The sequence below is a fragment of the Lycium barbarum genome, chromosome 1, assembly GCF_019175385.1.
Source record: "Lycium barbarum isolate Lr01 chromosome 1, ASM1917538v2, whole genome shotgun sequence".
Classification (NCBI taxonomy): Eukaryota; Viridiplantae; Streptophyta; class Magnoliopsida; order Solanales; family Solanaceae; genus Lycium; species Lycium barbarum.
Window position 1 is genome coordinate 38,518,014 of NC_083337.1, and position 16,366 is coordinate 38,534,379.

The window sequence follows — 16,366 nt, forward strand, 5'->3', positions numbered from 1 at the left end:
CCGTTACAGGCAAAGTTCTGAACAAACTTCTGAACAAGAAAATACTTCTATTTAGAAGCCATTAAAGTAAAATTCTACAAACCTAAAGAAACTTACACTTCATTAACATACATTTAAATATATATATATATATATATATATATATATATATGTCCACAAAACATAAAATCCTAACTTCATAAGTACCAAACTACCATCATCAGTTCTAATTTCATGTGTACCCATTCCAAATTGCCCCATCGTAAACTTGGTCAGTGTGCTGGAATAACCTCTGCCTTACAAATCGTAATTCTCTTCGCAGATCATCATTTTCTCTACTTAGAGCACCGTAAAGAGCCCTCAAAAAATCTATGTCTCTTTTGATATCAACAATTTCATGAGTAATTTGCAAATTTGCAATATTAGGATGGATTTGGTTATGAATATGGGCATGTTCATGTGCTTGCCCATGGCCACCATTAACATGTGCAATATGTTGATTTTGGTTCATTTTGTATGTGATTATATCTGGTTTTCAGAAGTAAAGTGTTTTTTTTTCTTCTTCCAAAAGTTGTGTTGGTTTATATAGAAGTATAAATTAGTCCATTTTAAATTGGAATAACTGTTGCATGAATTTGATTTAAATTAGATAAAGACAGAGGAGGTTTTTCAGTTTCATGAAAATAACTGTTGCAATTTCATTGGAATAACTGTTGCAGAAACAGTTACTCCGTTTTTGAAGAATGCTGGTAGCGACAGAACTTCTGTTTACAAAGTGGTAGAGTATGCCGTTTCAGGCATACTTCATGACTTTACATGTCATGACCCGACCACGGGCCGCAACGGGTACCCGGGGCTAACCACCGAGCACCCCTCCTTCTACTGCTTATCACTCTCATCTAATGCTCTTATCAATATTATACTCAAGTTACAAGAAAATTATCTTTCATTAAGAAACATAAATGCTTTTATATGCACAAGCCTTTTGGTCATTGAAATAATATATATATATATATATATATATATATATATATATATATATATATATATATATATATATATATATATATATATATACATATACATATACATGCATGTGGTAGCAACCTCATGAGACCATACCACCCACACTGCGTATTTACGAGCCTCTACTAGAGTACTAGATATATGGACAGGACAGGACCCCGTCGTGCCCAAAATATACATGTACGAAAAAGGAAAATCATAAGCACCTCCGGAACAATGGAGTGCTCTCAACAGCTAACAGCTCCTACGAGTCCGGAGCAAGGTCTCCTCCCTGTCTACCTGTGGCCATGAACACAGCGTCCAAAGAAAAAGGACGTCAGTACGAACATTGTACTGAGTATGAGAGGCATAAACAATAATATCACATCAATGAAATAAAGGAAGCATCAATGAGGAACATCTGTATCTGACTGTCACATAGAAAATGAGTGATGCATGCTAGCTTACTCATAGTCATCATCATATCATTTGTGCATAAATATATAAACTGCCCATCCATATCATATCGGTGTAATAATCATTAGCCTGCGTCCAGGCCTCCCGCGTTCGGGGTATCATCTCCTGCCGCCCATTAGTGGTGTCTGCCCATGCCATTTGGCCATGGTGTATAGCTGCCCGCCTTAGCGGTGACTGCCCGGCCAAGTAGGCGCGGTGTGATATCATTAGCATAATATACTCATCATAATTCATGCATAAAGGCTCAAGGTTAGCTATGCTTTGTCGGGGTGACGTAAGGTCGTGATCCCCGATTCCATTATGGAGCACTCATTAACATCCTGCCTCACCTTGAAGGGAATAGTATATGAGGTGAGTGTAAGCAATAATGACATCATATCATGAATATTCAGAACTCATATACTCTAACTCATTACCTTGTGTAGCAAATTAGGGATATCAACTCGTATTTCTCTTTCGAAACTTAAGAGATCCATGGAGAAGGAAGAAAGTTATATTATAGGATTCATGCCATGGAAGGAAAGGACTAGCCTCACATACCTTTGTCATTTAACTATCTTATCGCTTGATCGTCCTCCTTCGATGCTCGCGTTTCAACCTTCGAGAGGAATCGCATTAACATTAGTTACTCGGCTATAAGAACATTTCACTATTTCTAGGGAAAATTGGGCAGCACTTCCTTTGTTCATACTACTTTTCCCACATTCTATATCAACTCCCAACGTTAATAACAACATCCACAATATAGGAACAACAATCATCATTTATCTACAATTACCACAATTCACCATTTCCCTTAGATTTCTCCACAATTATGATTATAACTCATTATCGCGTTTTCTCATATATAATACTTATTTCGTGGTCTAAAGGTCACTTATAACATATTCACAATCACATCATACCAACATTCATAATTCACACCAATCACTATTCACACCTTCATGACCCAATTTCTATGTCTTTCCACAATTCAAGTGTTTCAACTTTCAACCACTCAAACCATATAAAAGGGTCATAAAACTCACCTTAGATGATGGATGAAAAACCTTTGAGTCGAACTTCTCTTCTTGCACCAAAACCCTAACTCACTCTTCTTGAGTTTTCTTGGCTTAGATGAACTTTTAATGGGTTTCATAAACTTGATTTCATGGATTTGGTGTAGTTGACCATAGTTTTCCTTTGATTTCTTGTGGAGAAGGTTCTAGAGAGTTCTTGGAGAGAAGAGAGTGGAAGATTAAATGAAATAAGAAATGGAGGAGGGGTCTTATATTAATTCATGAAATCAGTCCCGTCCGAGATGTACGGTGCGATCGACGAAGCGTCGATCCAGGCGTCGAAGTCGTCAAATTTCCAGTGAGGAATCTGTCATTTCTTCTCATTCAATGGTGAGAAGGACGGCTCGTCGAACTGATCGACGGAGCGTCGACCTGTTCGTCGAGTGGTCTTTGCTCCAGCTCAGTTTTACGGCGCCATCGACGGGGCGTCGACTTGTTCGACGGTACAAAGGACGACCGTCGAACCCCCTTTTCGCAGGACTGTGGTGAAGTTTCATTTAACGGACTTTTCTCCCTTGACTTTAACTTCTCTGAAAATTTACGTTAGTCCCTTCATCGCTTAGCAACCCAAAGCTTCGAGGTGTAACATTCTTCCCCCCTTTTGGAACATTCGTTCTCGAATGTTAAGTACTCGGGAATTCTACAAAAATTTCGCAAGAGTTTCCCCTATAATATGGCGCTACCTTCCTGTCACAACAACCCATAATAATCTGCCTCACAGGGCTACAACACAATAAAACTCTAAGAAAGACTTACGAAATCTGCTGAAAGTAGGGGGACATAATTTCTGAGTAATGATGGAAATAGGGGTATTCAGATACTCTAATTATTACACTTCATTGACTGCATACATACCCCATAGTGCCGGCGTTTCATATTGGACCTCTCCTGGGGGTTGAAATAAGTGTGGATACCTAAAATTCATTTTCTCTTCTGCTTCCCAAGTCATCTCTTCTCGATTGTTATTCCGCCATAAGACCTTAACTGAAGCCACTTCTTTGTTTTGAAGCCTTCGTACTTGTCTATCTAAGATGGCAATGGGTACCTCTTCATATGCCAACTTTGCTGTCACTTGTACATCATCTACTGGAACAAATCTTTTGGGATCTCCAACACATTTGCGGAGCATTGAGACATGAAAGACTGGATGAACTGATTCAAGCTCTGAAGGCAAGTCCAATTAATAGGCTACTTAGCCAACCGTACGGATAATTCTGTAAGGTCTGATGTATCGAGGACTTAACTTCCCTTTCCTGCCAAATCTCATCACTTCTTTCATTGGCGACACCTTCAAAAATACCCAATCCTCAACCTAAAATTCCAAGTCTCGCCAGCGGTTGTCCGCGTAAGATTTTTGGCGACTTTGAGCTGTCAACAATCGATCCCGGATCACCTTGACTTTTTCTACCGCTTGCTGAATCAATTCCGGGCCTATTAGCTGTACCTCTCCTATTTCAAACCACCCAATTGGGGACCTACACTTTCTTCCATATAGGGCTTCATACGGAGCCATCTGGATACTGGAATGGTAGCTGTTGTTATAAGCGAACTCAATAAGGGGTAGGTGATCATCCCAACTGCCACCAAAATCTAGCACACATGCTCGGAGCATATCCTCCAAGGTCTGAATAGTACGTTCGGCTTGTCCATCGGTCTGTGGATGAAATGATGTGCTAATCTTCACTTGGGTACCTAGACCTTCTTGAAAGGATTTCCAGAACTTGGCTGTAAACTGCGCCCCTCTATCTATAATAAAGGATAATGGGAAACCATGGAGTCGCACAATTTCCTTGAGATACAACCTCACATAATCTTCTGCGGAGTATGTGGTCCTGACTGGAAGAAAATAAGATGCCTTTGTTAACCTGTCCACAATTACCCATATATAGTCATACTTGCCTCGGGAACGGGGCAACCCCACAATCAAATCCATATTGATAATTTCCCACTTCCAAGTAGGGATTTCCATTGCTTGCAATAGCCCTCCTAGCTTCTGGTGTTCGATCTTTACTTATTGGCAATTTGGACATTGGGCTACAAATTCTGCTATGTCTCTTTTTATGCCGTCCCACCAATATATCAATTTGAGGTCGTGGTACATCTTTGTTGCGCCTAGGTGGATAGAATATCGAGAGTAACGGGCTTCTTCCAGAATTCGTCGGCGCAATTCTGCAACATTCGGAACACACAGTCTGTCATGGTATCTAAAGACCTCATCCATCGAAGTTTTAAATGGAGATCTCTCTTCTTCATGAAATGTGTCTCTGTAGTGGCTCAACCGCGGGTCTTCATATTGACGCTCTTTCACTTCCGCATTCAGAGACGAAACCATGGGATCATTAATACCAATCCCTGCACTGCCTGTATCAATTACCCACACTTCGAGATTAACTAGCTGGTAAAGCTCATGAACTATCTCTTTCTTTTCCGGAGAGACTTCACATAAATTACCCATGGATCGGCGGCTAAGCGCATCGGCCACCACATTTGCCTTTCCGGGGTGGTATAAAATATTCGCATCATAATCTTTTAGCAATTCTAACCACCGCCTCTGCCGTACGTTCAATTCCTTCTGTTTGAAAATGTATTGGAGACTTTGGTGATCTGTAAAAATATCAACATGTACGCCATACAAGTAATGCCTCCATATCGTCAACGCATGAATAACTGCATCCAATTCAAGATCATGAGTTGGGTAGTTCTTCTCATGCTTCCGCAGCTGTCTCGAGGCATAAGCAATAACTCTACCGTACTGCATCAACACACATCCCAACCCAACACCGGAAGCATCGCAGTATACTACATAACCATCGGACCCTTCTGGAAGTGATAAGACTGGGGCTGAGGTCAATTTGTCCTTCAACGTTTGAAAACTGCGTTCACAAGCATCATTCCATTGAAATTTAGTTGACTTCTGGGTTAGCTTCGTCAATGGGGCTGAAATAGCTGAGAAGCCCTCCATGAACCTTCTATAATAACCTGCCAATCCTAGAAAACTACGAACCTCGGTAGGCGTCGTAGGCTCGGCCAATTCTTTACCACTTCAATTTTCTGAGTATCAACTCGAATACCTTCGTCTGAAATAACATGGCCAAGAAATGTGACGGAATTTAGCCAAAACTCGCACTTTGAGAATTTTGCATATAGTTTTTGTGTTCGAAGAATTCCAAGTACGATACGTAAATGATCAGCATGTTCTAATTCTGTGCGATAATACACCAGAATATCATCAATGAATACTATCACAAATAAGTCCAAGAGTGGCCTGAACACGTTATTCATCAAATTCATAAACACGACCGGAGCATTAGTCAACCCAAACGACATCACCAGAAACTCATAATGGCCATATCTCATTCTGAAGGCTGTCTTAGGAATATCTTCTTCTCTAACCCTCACTTGATGATAACCCGCCTCAAGTCTATTTTAGAAAACCACTTGGCACCCTGCAGCTGATCAAATAGATCGTCAATCCTTGGGAGAGGATATTTGTTCTTTATCGTCACCTTGTTCAACTGCCTATAATCGATGCACATTCGTAGGGAACCGTCTTTCTTTCTCACAAATAGGACTGGTGCTCCCCACGGCAATGAACTGGGTCTGATAAACCCCTTTTCGAGCAAATCTTTTAATTGCGCCTTTAGCTCTTTCAATTCTGCCGGAGCCATGCGATAAGGAGGAATAGAAATAGGCTTGGTGTCCGGCAACACATCAATGGCGAAGTCAACTTCTCTTTCTGGAGGAAGGCCTGGAAGTTAATCTGGAAATACATGCGGAAATTCATTTACTACCGGGACAGATTGGAAAGTTGGCGACTTAGCTTCGGTATCATGAACTCAGACTAGATGATAAATGTAGCCTTTGGCTATCATCTTTCTGGCCTTGAGATAGGAAATAAACCTACCTCTTGGAGACGCTGTATTACCCTTCCATTCCAGCACGGGTTCTCCTGGAAATTGGAACCGAACTACCTTCGTTCGACAATCAACATTAGCATAGCATGAGGCCAACCAGTCCATACCCATAATTACATCAAAATCTAACATCTCCAGCTCAATCAAATCAGCTTTTGTTTGGCGATCACATATCACAACTACACAATTTCTATACATTTGTCTTGCTATCACGGGATCACCAACCGGAGTAGATACCTCAAAAGGTTTGATTGGCTCAGGTTTCACCCCAATGCGACCAGCAACATACGGGGTAATATAGGAAAAAGTGGAACCCGGGTCTATCAAGGCATATACATCATAGGAAAATATGCATAATGTATTTGTAACTACATCGGGGGAGGACTCAAGGTCCTGTCGTCCAGCTAAAGCATCTATACGGGGCTGAGTGGCACCTGAAGTAGATGTTGCCCCTCTGCCTCTACCTCAGCCTACTGACACCTGAGGAGCCTGCCCTACCGAGCGCACTGAGGAAGAACCAGCTACTGAACTGTGGGCTGAACCCCAACTCTGCCACTCGCCGACGGGCAATCTCTCATCATGTGTCCCACCTGACCACAAGTATAACAAGCATCCGTGCCTTGGCGACATTGTCCGGAATGTATTCTATCGCATTGGCTGCATTGCGGTATTGGGGGTCTCCTCTGGCTATAGTCTTCCCTGAACTGAGAATCTGAGGCCCTCGAACTTTGACCCTGTCCTGAACGAAATGAGCGATCAAATCTCCTACCCGTAAATCGATGAGGTGCGCTAGTCACCGACTGGCCTGAATGTCTAGAAGATGTCTGCATTGGTCCCCCTCTATAATCACTGCCTACCCCCATAGACCTAGCCCTCTTGCCTTGCCGTCTATCAATATCACGATCACTTCTTTGTGGTTGTTGTCGCCCCTCTAAATTCTGGGCATGGGCTTGTATCCGAGAAATATCCATCCCACCTTGTAGAGAAGCTGTCAAGCAATCCTTGAATATATGTGGTCCTAAGCCACTCACGAATCTATGTACCCGATCTCCCATGTCGGCCACCATAACCGAGGCATATCTAGCCAAAGAATTAAATTGCATGCTATACTCCCGGGCACTCATATTTTATTGCCTCAAATTTAGAAATCTATCCACCCTAGCTCGGCGGACCTCGGGTGGCAAATAATGGCGGATGAAGGCGTCGACAAATTCTTGCCGAACCGGAGGAGGCGCATTCTCTCCTCTTGACAATACCCAGTTATTATACCATAAGACTGCCACATCCCGGAGCCTATAAGATTCCAACTCCACGGATTCAATTTTGGAGGCGTGGACAATCCTCAACAATCTCAACATCTCGTCAATGAAACCTTGCGGCTCTTTATCAGGCTTCGACCTGAAAAACTCCGGAGGATTTTAACTCATAAAATCACGGGCTCTGGTACTGGCTGATCGATCACTTGGGCCCGTATTCTGCCACTGTGCCTGAGCGGCAACCAGCTGCGTCAATAGATGTATGGCCTCGGTCATTTGTTGACCCGAAGCAACTGGTGGAGGGATTGGAGCTGGAGCTCCTCTTTGCTTTTCCACATTAGGCGGGGTGGAGGAAGTATTAGATAAGGCCTCGTTATGTGATTCTCCTCCTTCTATATCCGTTGGCGGCTCTCTTACTACTCGCCTGTTCGTCGGAGTCTTGCCCTTCTGGGAAGCTGTAGATTTTCCCTTTGGCGGCATTCTGAAATCACAACACACTATTAGGGAGGGTAAAATCTTATACACAGCTCTATCGCACGATTTCATAAGGAGAAAGATGGTCATTTTTCCTAAATGCCCTGTAGCCTCTTGTTTATTAGTGTGGCGCGCAACACACCATAAACAAGACTCTTCTAGACACGGCTCGTAGACACTTCCTAGGACTGAAATGCTCTGATACCACTTTTGTCACGACCCGACCAGGGGCCGCGACGGGTACCGGGGCTAACCACCGAGCACCCCTCCTTCTACTCCTTATCACTCTCATCTAATGCTCTTATCAATATTATACTCAAGTTACAAGAAAATTATCTTTCATTCAGAAACATAAATACTTTTATATGCACAAGCCTTTTGGTCATTTACGTAATATGTATATATATATATATATATATATATATATACACACATATACATGCATGTGGTAGCAACCCCGTGAGACCATACCACCCACACTGCGTATCTACGAGCCTCTACTAGAGTACTAGACATATGGACGGGACAGGACCCCGTCGTGCCCAAAATATACATGTACGAAAAAGGAAAATCATAAGCACCTCCGGAACAATGGAGTGCTATCAACAGCTAACAACTCCTACGAGTCCGGAGCAAGGTCTCCTCCCTGTCTACCTGTGGCCATGAACACAGCGTCCAAAGAAAAAAGACGTCAGTATGAACATTGTTCTGAGTATGAGAGGCATAAACAATAATATCACATCAATGAAATAAAAGAAGCATAAATGAGGAACATCTGTATCTGACTGTCACATAGAAAAGGAGTGATGCATGCTGGCTTACTCATAGTCATCATCATATCATATGTGCATAAATATATAAACTGCCCGTCCATATCGGATCGGTGTAATAATCATTAGCCTGCGTCCAGGCCTCCCGCGTCCGGGGTATCATCTCCTGCCGCCCACTAGTGGTGTCTGCCCATGCCATTTGGCCATGGTGTATAGCTGCCAGTGACTGCCCGGCCAAGTAGGCGCGGTGTGATATCATTAGCATAATATACTCATCATAATGCATGCATAAAGGCTCAAGGTTAGCTATGCTTTGTCGGGGTGACGTAAGGTCGTGATCCCCGATTCCATTATGGAGCACTCATTAACATCCTGCCTCACCTTGAAGGGAATAGTCTATGAGGTGAGTGTGATCAATAATGACATCATATCATGAATATTTAGAACTCCTATACTCTAACTCATTACCTTGTGTAGCAAATTAGGGATATCAGCTCGTATTTCTCTTTCGGAACTTAAGAGATCCATGGAGAAGGAAGAAAGTTATATTATAGGATTCATGCCATTGAAGGAAAGGACTAGCCTCACATAACTTTGTCATTTAACTATCTTATCGCTTGATCGTCCTCCTTTGATGCTCGCGTTTCAACCTTCGAGAGGAATCGCATTAACATTAGTTACTCGGCTATAAGAACATTTCACTATTTCTAGGGAAAATTGGGCAGCACTTCCTTTGTTCATACTAATTTTCCCACATTCTATATCAACTCCCAACGTTAATAACAACATCCACAATATAGCAACAACAATCATCATTTATCTACAATTACCACAATTCACCATTTCCCTTAGATTTCTCCACAATTATGATTATAACTCATTATCGCGTTTTCTCATATATAATACTTATTTCGTGGTCTAAAGGTCACTTATAACATATTCACAATCACAACATAGCAACATTTATAATTCACACCAATCACTATTCACACCTTCATGACCCAATTTCTATGTCTTTCCACAATTCAAGTGTTTCAACTTTCAACCACTCAAACCATATAAAAGGGTCATAAAACTCACCTTAGATGATGGATGAAAAACCTTTGAGTGGAACTTCTCTTCTTGCACCAAAACCCTAACTCACTCTTCTTGAGTTTTCTTGGCTTAGATGAACTTTTAATGGGTTTCATAAACTTGATTTTATGGATTTGGTGTAGTTGACCATGGTTTTCCTTTGATTTATTGTGGATGAATGGTGGAGAAGGTTCTAGAGAGTTCTTGGAGAGAAGAGAGTGGAAGATGAAATGAAATAAGAAATGGAGGAGGGGTCTTATATTAATTCATGAAATCAGTCCCGTCCGAGATGTACGGTGCGATCGACCGAGCGTCGATCCAGGCGTCGAAGTCGTCAAATTTCCAGTGAGCAATCTGTCATTTCTTCTCATTCGACGGTGAGAAGGACGGCCCGTCGAACTGATCGACAGAGCGTCGACCTGTTCGTTGAGTGGTCTTCGCTCCAGCTCAGTTTTACGGTGCCATCGACGGGGCGTCGACTTGTTCGACGGTACAAAGGACGACTGTCGAATGCCCTTTTCACAGGACTGCGGTGAAGTTTCATTTAACGGACTTTTCTCCCTTGCCTTTAACTTCTCTGAAAAATTACGTTAGTCCCTTCATCGCTTAGCAACCCAAAGTTCCGAGGTGTAACATTACATACAAAGCCTGCTGGGCAGGGCAGAACTTAAATTTTCAAAACTAACAACTTAAATACATTTCATTTTGATTTTTTCTCTAGTGAATCTCTCTTTATGCAGGAAGTTTAACAAAAAAATGACACCAAGATGCATCTACATAGCCTTCAACGGCAAATGGGACGCTGCCTACAATTATGTTAATCATGAAACCAAGCTAATACTTATCAATGATGGTGTAAATTTTCAACAATTCACTCAATAGATATTAGCGGGGCATACACAAGATACTCAGCAAAAAGAGGCCAACATATGGTTTGACACCAGTGAGAAAACATCCAAAGGGATGCGTGTAACAAACGACATTGATCTTCACACTTGCTTGTACCTACTCAACAACAATGACAACTTCAGAAATTCCCGTTTCATATTAGAGTTCAATTCAGCTGATGCGGAGAACAACCCATTACAAGAACATCATAATGAATCTATCCTAATGACAGAAGGACAATCCATAGAGGAAATTGACAGACAACTCTACATTGCTTATGAAGAAGACATGTCTGAAGTTGGATTGGATGACGAACAACACAACCCTATTAGATATAACCTTGGGATTCCACATGAGCAGAGCAAGATAGTAACTCCTAACCAGACACCTCACCAGCTACAATGGCAACCACCAAACATTGAGCAAGTTGTAAACAATGACCTTTCTCAGCATCCAACTTCAATGAATGTTGTATCACTTACTCCGAGCATGACAGTTGAAGAGACACAAACACAGCCATGCAACAAAACAAAGACACTAAAGAGGAAGAGGATACAAAATGATACACAAATTTTGACACCTAGTGCATCGATTGATCAAATAGAAGTTGGCATTTTATTCAAAGACAAAGATACCGTGAAAAAGTGCATGAATAACATTGCAATTACTCATTATCAACAGTACAAGGTAGAAAAGTCATGCACACAATGGTATTACATCAGATGTGTTGACCCAACCTGCATTTGGCGTTTCCACAATTCAAGGTTCAGAGGATCAGAACTTTTCAAAGTAGTTAACTTTGAAAAGAGACATAGTTGTTCAATAAATTTCATCACCTCTGACATGAGGAATGCAACTTCAAAAGTCATAGCGGAATACATTACATACCTAGTACGCCATACACTACAAGAGATAACACCCAAATTTGTCATTGAAGAAATGAGAAGCAAATATGGCTTGCACATTGGTTACCACAAAGCATGGCGTTCCCTCCAACACGCTTATAATGTCATAAGAGGAAGCCCAGAAAATAACTACACACTTCTACCGCAATATCTTCACATGATGAAATTAAGAAATCTTGGAACAATTGCTAACATCAAATGGACCGCTGACAATAAGTTTCAGTATGTTTTTTTCGCGTACAGAGCATCAATTGAGGGTTGGAAACACTGCAGACCAGTAATGATGGTGGATTCAGCCTTCTTAAAATCAAAATACCGCGGTGTGCTCATGATAGCAGTAGCAAAAGATGGAAACAACAGCATATTTCCTCTCGCATTTGGTATTGCAGACTTTGAGAATAATGAATCCCATAGGTGGTTCTTCAGACACGTGAAAAAGGTGTTTGGCACGCGCAAAGACCTATCAATTCTTTCCGATCGCCACTCATCAATTGCAACTGCAATCAAAGAACTGTATCCAGATACCCAGCATGGAATATGCATCTACCACATGGAGAAGAACTTGCAGAAATATTTCCTATCCGAAACGATCCTATCCCTGTTCTACAATGCAGCAACTACCTACAAACAGGCAGAGTTTCGTACCTATATGTCACAGATGCAACAAATCGACCCAAAAGCTGCAGAATACATAGAAGAAGAACCACCGGAAATATGGGCACGTTCATTCCACACCAACAGGCGTTACAACATGCTCACAACAAACAATGTCGAGACAATGAATTCTGTATTGAGGAAAGCAAGGGAGTTGCCAATAATGGCATGTATTGATTACATCCAGAACAAGCTGCAAAATTGGTTTTACCAGAGAAAATTGGACGTAACAGGACCGTCCCATGACCTGACATGTTGGGTTGAAAAGATTCTACTTGAAAAGATAACTAGAGGCTTCACAATGAAAGTAAGTACATTTTACCAACACACACTTCAATATCAGTTTGGTGAGCAATGCATAGTTTAATTTTAACCAAACACAAAAGTTATGCTGGATAAAGGAAGAACTATGACCCTATTTTTATATTTCGTTCTGCCGGAAGAGGCAGACTCTTATTTTAACTAGCATGGAATTATGCTGGTAAGGGCATAACTATAACACTGTTTTTATGCTCACAATGAAAGTAAGTAAATTTTACCAACACACTTCAATCTTAGTTTTTTGAGCAATGTATAGTTTAAAATTAACCAAACACAAAAGTTATGCTGGACAAAGGAATAACTATGACCCTATTTTATACTTAGTTCTGCCGGAAGGGGCAGATTCTTATTTTCACTGTACAGGAAGTATGCCGGAAAGGGCATAACTCTCATATAATCTGAAAATTGCCACAAAAAATATCACTCATTTATATTGTCAATTTCCACAGGTAGAAAACAAAACTCCCGTCAAATTTGTTGTGAAAGATGAAGGATATCAATACAATGTAGACCTGAAGAATATGACTTGTGAGTGCTTGGAGTTTCAAACTGACGAGTTACCGTGCACACATGCCATGGCAGTTATAGACAAAAGAAGTTTGTCAAAATCGACATACTGTGCGGACTAGTTCAAGAAACAAGCCTGCCAAGAGACATACAAAGGTGAAATACTATCAGTTGGAAATCAAGACTCATGGATTATTCCACAAAACATTATGGATATTAAAATAACGCCGCCTGATGTTAAAATAAGACTTGGAAGAAAACAAACAAAAAGATATCGCCTAAGAAGAGAATTGACAAAGTACACATACAGCTGTGGTAGATGCAAGTTCTTTGGACACACTAGGGCAACCTGTAACCACAGTCCAGCTCTCAATCCATATTCAAGAAGATACAGGTAGAGGAAATTGTCATCCTAACATCACACTCTTATACATGGTTTATATGAATTTATCTTATGATTCTTGACGCATAATGCACACTCTGCCTGAAAGAAATGGCAAAACTTTGGTATTACTAAGACTGAGACTTCAAGCATCTTATCATTCATTTATTCTTCTGTCCATTCTTTCTTTTATTATTTTCTTTTATTAAGTTGTTATCTTCTTGTTGCTAATAATAAAAGACTATATAATAGCAAAAGATAAATGTCCCTACATGAAATCTACAATTCTCTACCATAAAACATTGAGGAAAAAGAAAAAAATCATCAACTTTAATTATCCAGTTTTATAATTTATGCCTCTTGTGGCAGGTATAACAGTTTTTGCCGGAAAAACAAAATTGGTATCTCAAAGACTACATCCTGGTAAGTTTAATAGATGTATGCCTTGGGACATAACAATATTGTTTCTGTCTGATATTTTCAAGTTTTACATTTATGCCGGAATCGACAGGTCTTCCGCTTACAAAATAAATAAGTATGTCGTTAGGGGCATACTTATGTGCTTTGTAATTTATACAATATTTTAAAATGCTGAAAAATTGGATAAAACATTCAGCACAATACAATTAACACTAAGTAAAATATTTCATTCATTAATACTAAAATTTCATTCATACAATGTTGGATTGGAAAAAAAAAACAACAACAACAACAAACATAGACTAAAAATAAAAATTCATTCATACTAAAATAACAATTATGGGGTCTCAACTAATCCCAATAAAATGCGTTCTGACTGGTGAAAAAAGTTAAAAGGTTTTGTCTTTGTTGCTGTTTGTGGCAAGTTCTCTGAACTTAATTTCTGCCGGAAAGGGTGGAACTTCTGTTCATAAAATGACAAACTATGCCGACCTCGGCAAATTCCTATTACATAACCACCATAAAGTTGTGATGCAAAGGACATAACTTTGGTTTTCAACAAAATAACAGCTTTCTGTCACAAATAATCCCCAATAAATGCATTTTGGCTGGTCAATAACTTCAAAGGGTTTGTCTTTGTTGCTAGTTTTGGCAAGTTTTCTGAACTTAAATTATGCCGGAATGGGCAGAACTTCTATTTACATAATGAGAAACTATGCCGACCCCGGCAAAATTCTATTATACAACAGCCATGAAGTTGTGATGGAAAGGGTATAACTTGGATTTTCAACAAAATAACAGCTTTTATGAACAGAGAAGTTGAGATTAAAAATGAACACCATCAAATTACAAAGGGGCTTAAAGTTGAAATTTATAACACAAACAAACTATACAATCTTATAACATTTACAAAAAACACAAGGACGCACGAAAAAAAATTACATAGTGCAAAAATAACTAAAACAAACTATTTTTTTCCTTTCTTCACAGATCTAGCTCAACTAAAACAAACTATTTTTTTGCTTTCTTCACAGATCTAGCTCTCTTTTTCATCTCATACTCACACTCCATAACGTTATGCTCATGATAATCACTTCCAGCTGTATCTGGTGGCGTGTCATAATCCTTTTTCAGCTTATCTTTCCCATGACAAACCAAATTGATTGACCACTCTTTCATGTAGTCCATCAAACTAGAACCATCCCAATCAGCAGGATTTTCACCACTAATCAGCATATCAGCAAACTTGATAAAAAAACGACCACAATTATAATCTCTGAAAGTCATAAAAAAGAGATGTTTTAGAACAACAGAAAAGCAAAAACAATAAAAAAAATCAACAAAAAATAATGGAAAAAAGCTAAAAAAGATAAGAATGAAACGTACGATCCTTGCTTTGGACAGGCAGCCCAGGTATATGTCAGATTACTGAAGTTATTGTATGATGGCCTGAATAATTGAAAATCATTGACCATCAACAACTTAGGGATCATACCACAGTAGGCCTCGATAATGTGAACCAAACGATCATCATTATGATTGAGTGAGTTATAAACTACCAATTTACGCTCATCAATCATGAAAACAGCAAGTACATAGTGAGAAATTGCTTTAGGATCATCAGATCCTGGGCGAATAGGAATTAATACCCTGTCAACATTCTCCCATGATATACCACATTTTCCTCTTTGCCCATACACAATATTACTCAGCAAAAATGCATCATCACTGCCGCCAGCAAACCAGTGGTAATTAACCGGGTCTTCGTAGTATCTATTGATGTCAAATTGCACAAGCTGATCAAACATCATATCTACGGTTGTGTACTTAACAGCATTGGCAGCTGGAGGATGATACATCATTTTCTTCCTCAAATAATATAGCATCACATCAATATGCTGTGTTAAGGAAAAAAAATAGCGATCCAGCAATAAAGAAAAAAAGAAGAAGCAAGAAGCAATAACTAATAGAAAAATAAGAAAAGAAAAAGTAAAAGACAATCACGAAAACATCCTATATTTTGGCTCAACATCACCCAACTTATAAACTTCACTGAGTTGGTTCAACTTTTCAGGATACATTACCTCGTCTTCTGCCCTGATTAAAGAAAAGGGAACAAAAATTACAAAAATACAGGCAGAAGTTTGGTTCACAGAAAGGGAAATTTATGAACAATTTTTTAACAATATGCCGGAAGGGCAGAACAAGAGTTTGGAATAAAAGGGGGGATTATGCCAGGAGGGGCAAAAATACAGAGATTGTACTTAAAAGACTGAAAAGAA

At 39.9% G+C, this 16,366-nt stretch overlaps 1 protein-coding gene across 1 annotated transcript; it reads left to right on the forward strand.

The window, feature by feature from the left end:
- The first annotated feature begins 11,183 nt into the window (after nt 1-11,183).
- Nucleotides 11,184-13,404, forward strand: LOC132611384 (uncharacterized). Its single transcript, XM_060325820.1, has 3 exons — nt 11,184-12,569; nt 12,669-12,761; nt 13,225-13,404. The coding sequence occupies exons 1-3, from the start codon at nt 11,184-11,186 to the stop codon at nt 13,402-13,404; spliced, it is 1,659 nt and encodes a 552-aa protein (XP_060181803.1).
- Nucleotides 13,405-16,366: the final 2,962 nt, after the last annotated feature.

Excerpts from the sequence above, each read along its gene's own strand:
- LOC132611384 (XM_060325820.1), top strand. The coding sequence starts at position 11,184 with ATGTCTGAAGTTGGATTGGATGACGAACAACACAACCCTATTAGATAT. Across the intron at positions 12,570-12,668 it reads ACATGCTCACAACAAACAAT|AGAAAATTGGACGTAACAGG; the intron begins GTCGAGACAATG and ends TGGTTTTACCAG. Across the intron at positions 12,762-13,224 it reads CTAGAGGCTTCACAATGAAA|GTAGAAAACAAAACTCCCGT; the intron begins GTAAGTACATTT and ends CAATTTCCACAG.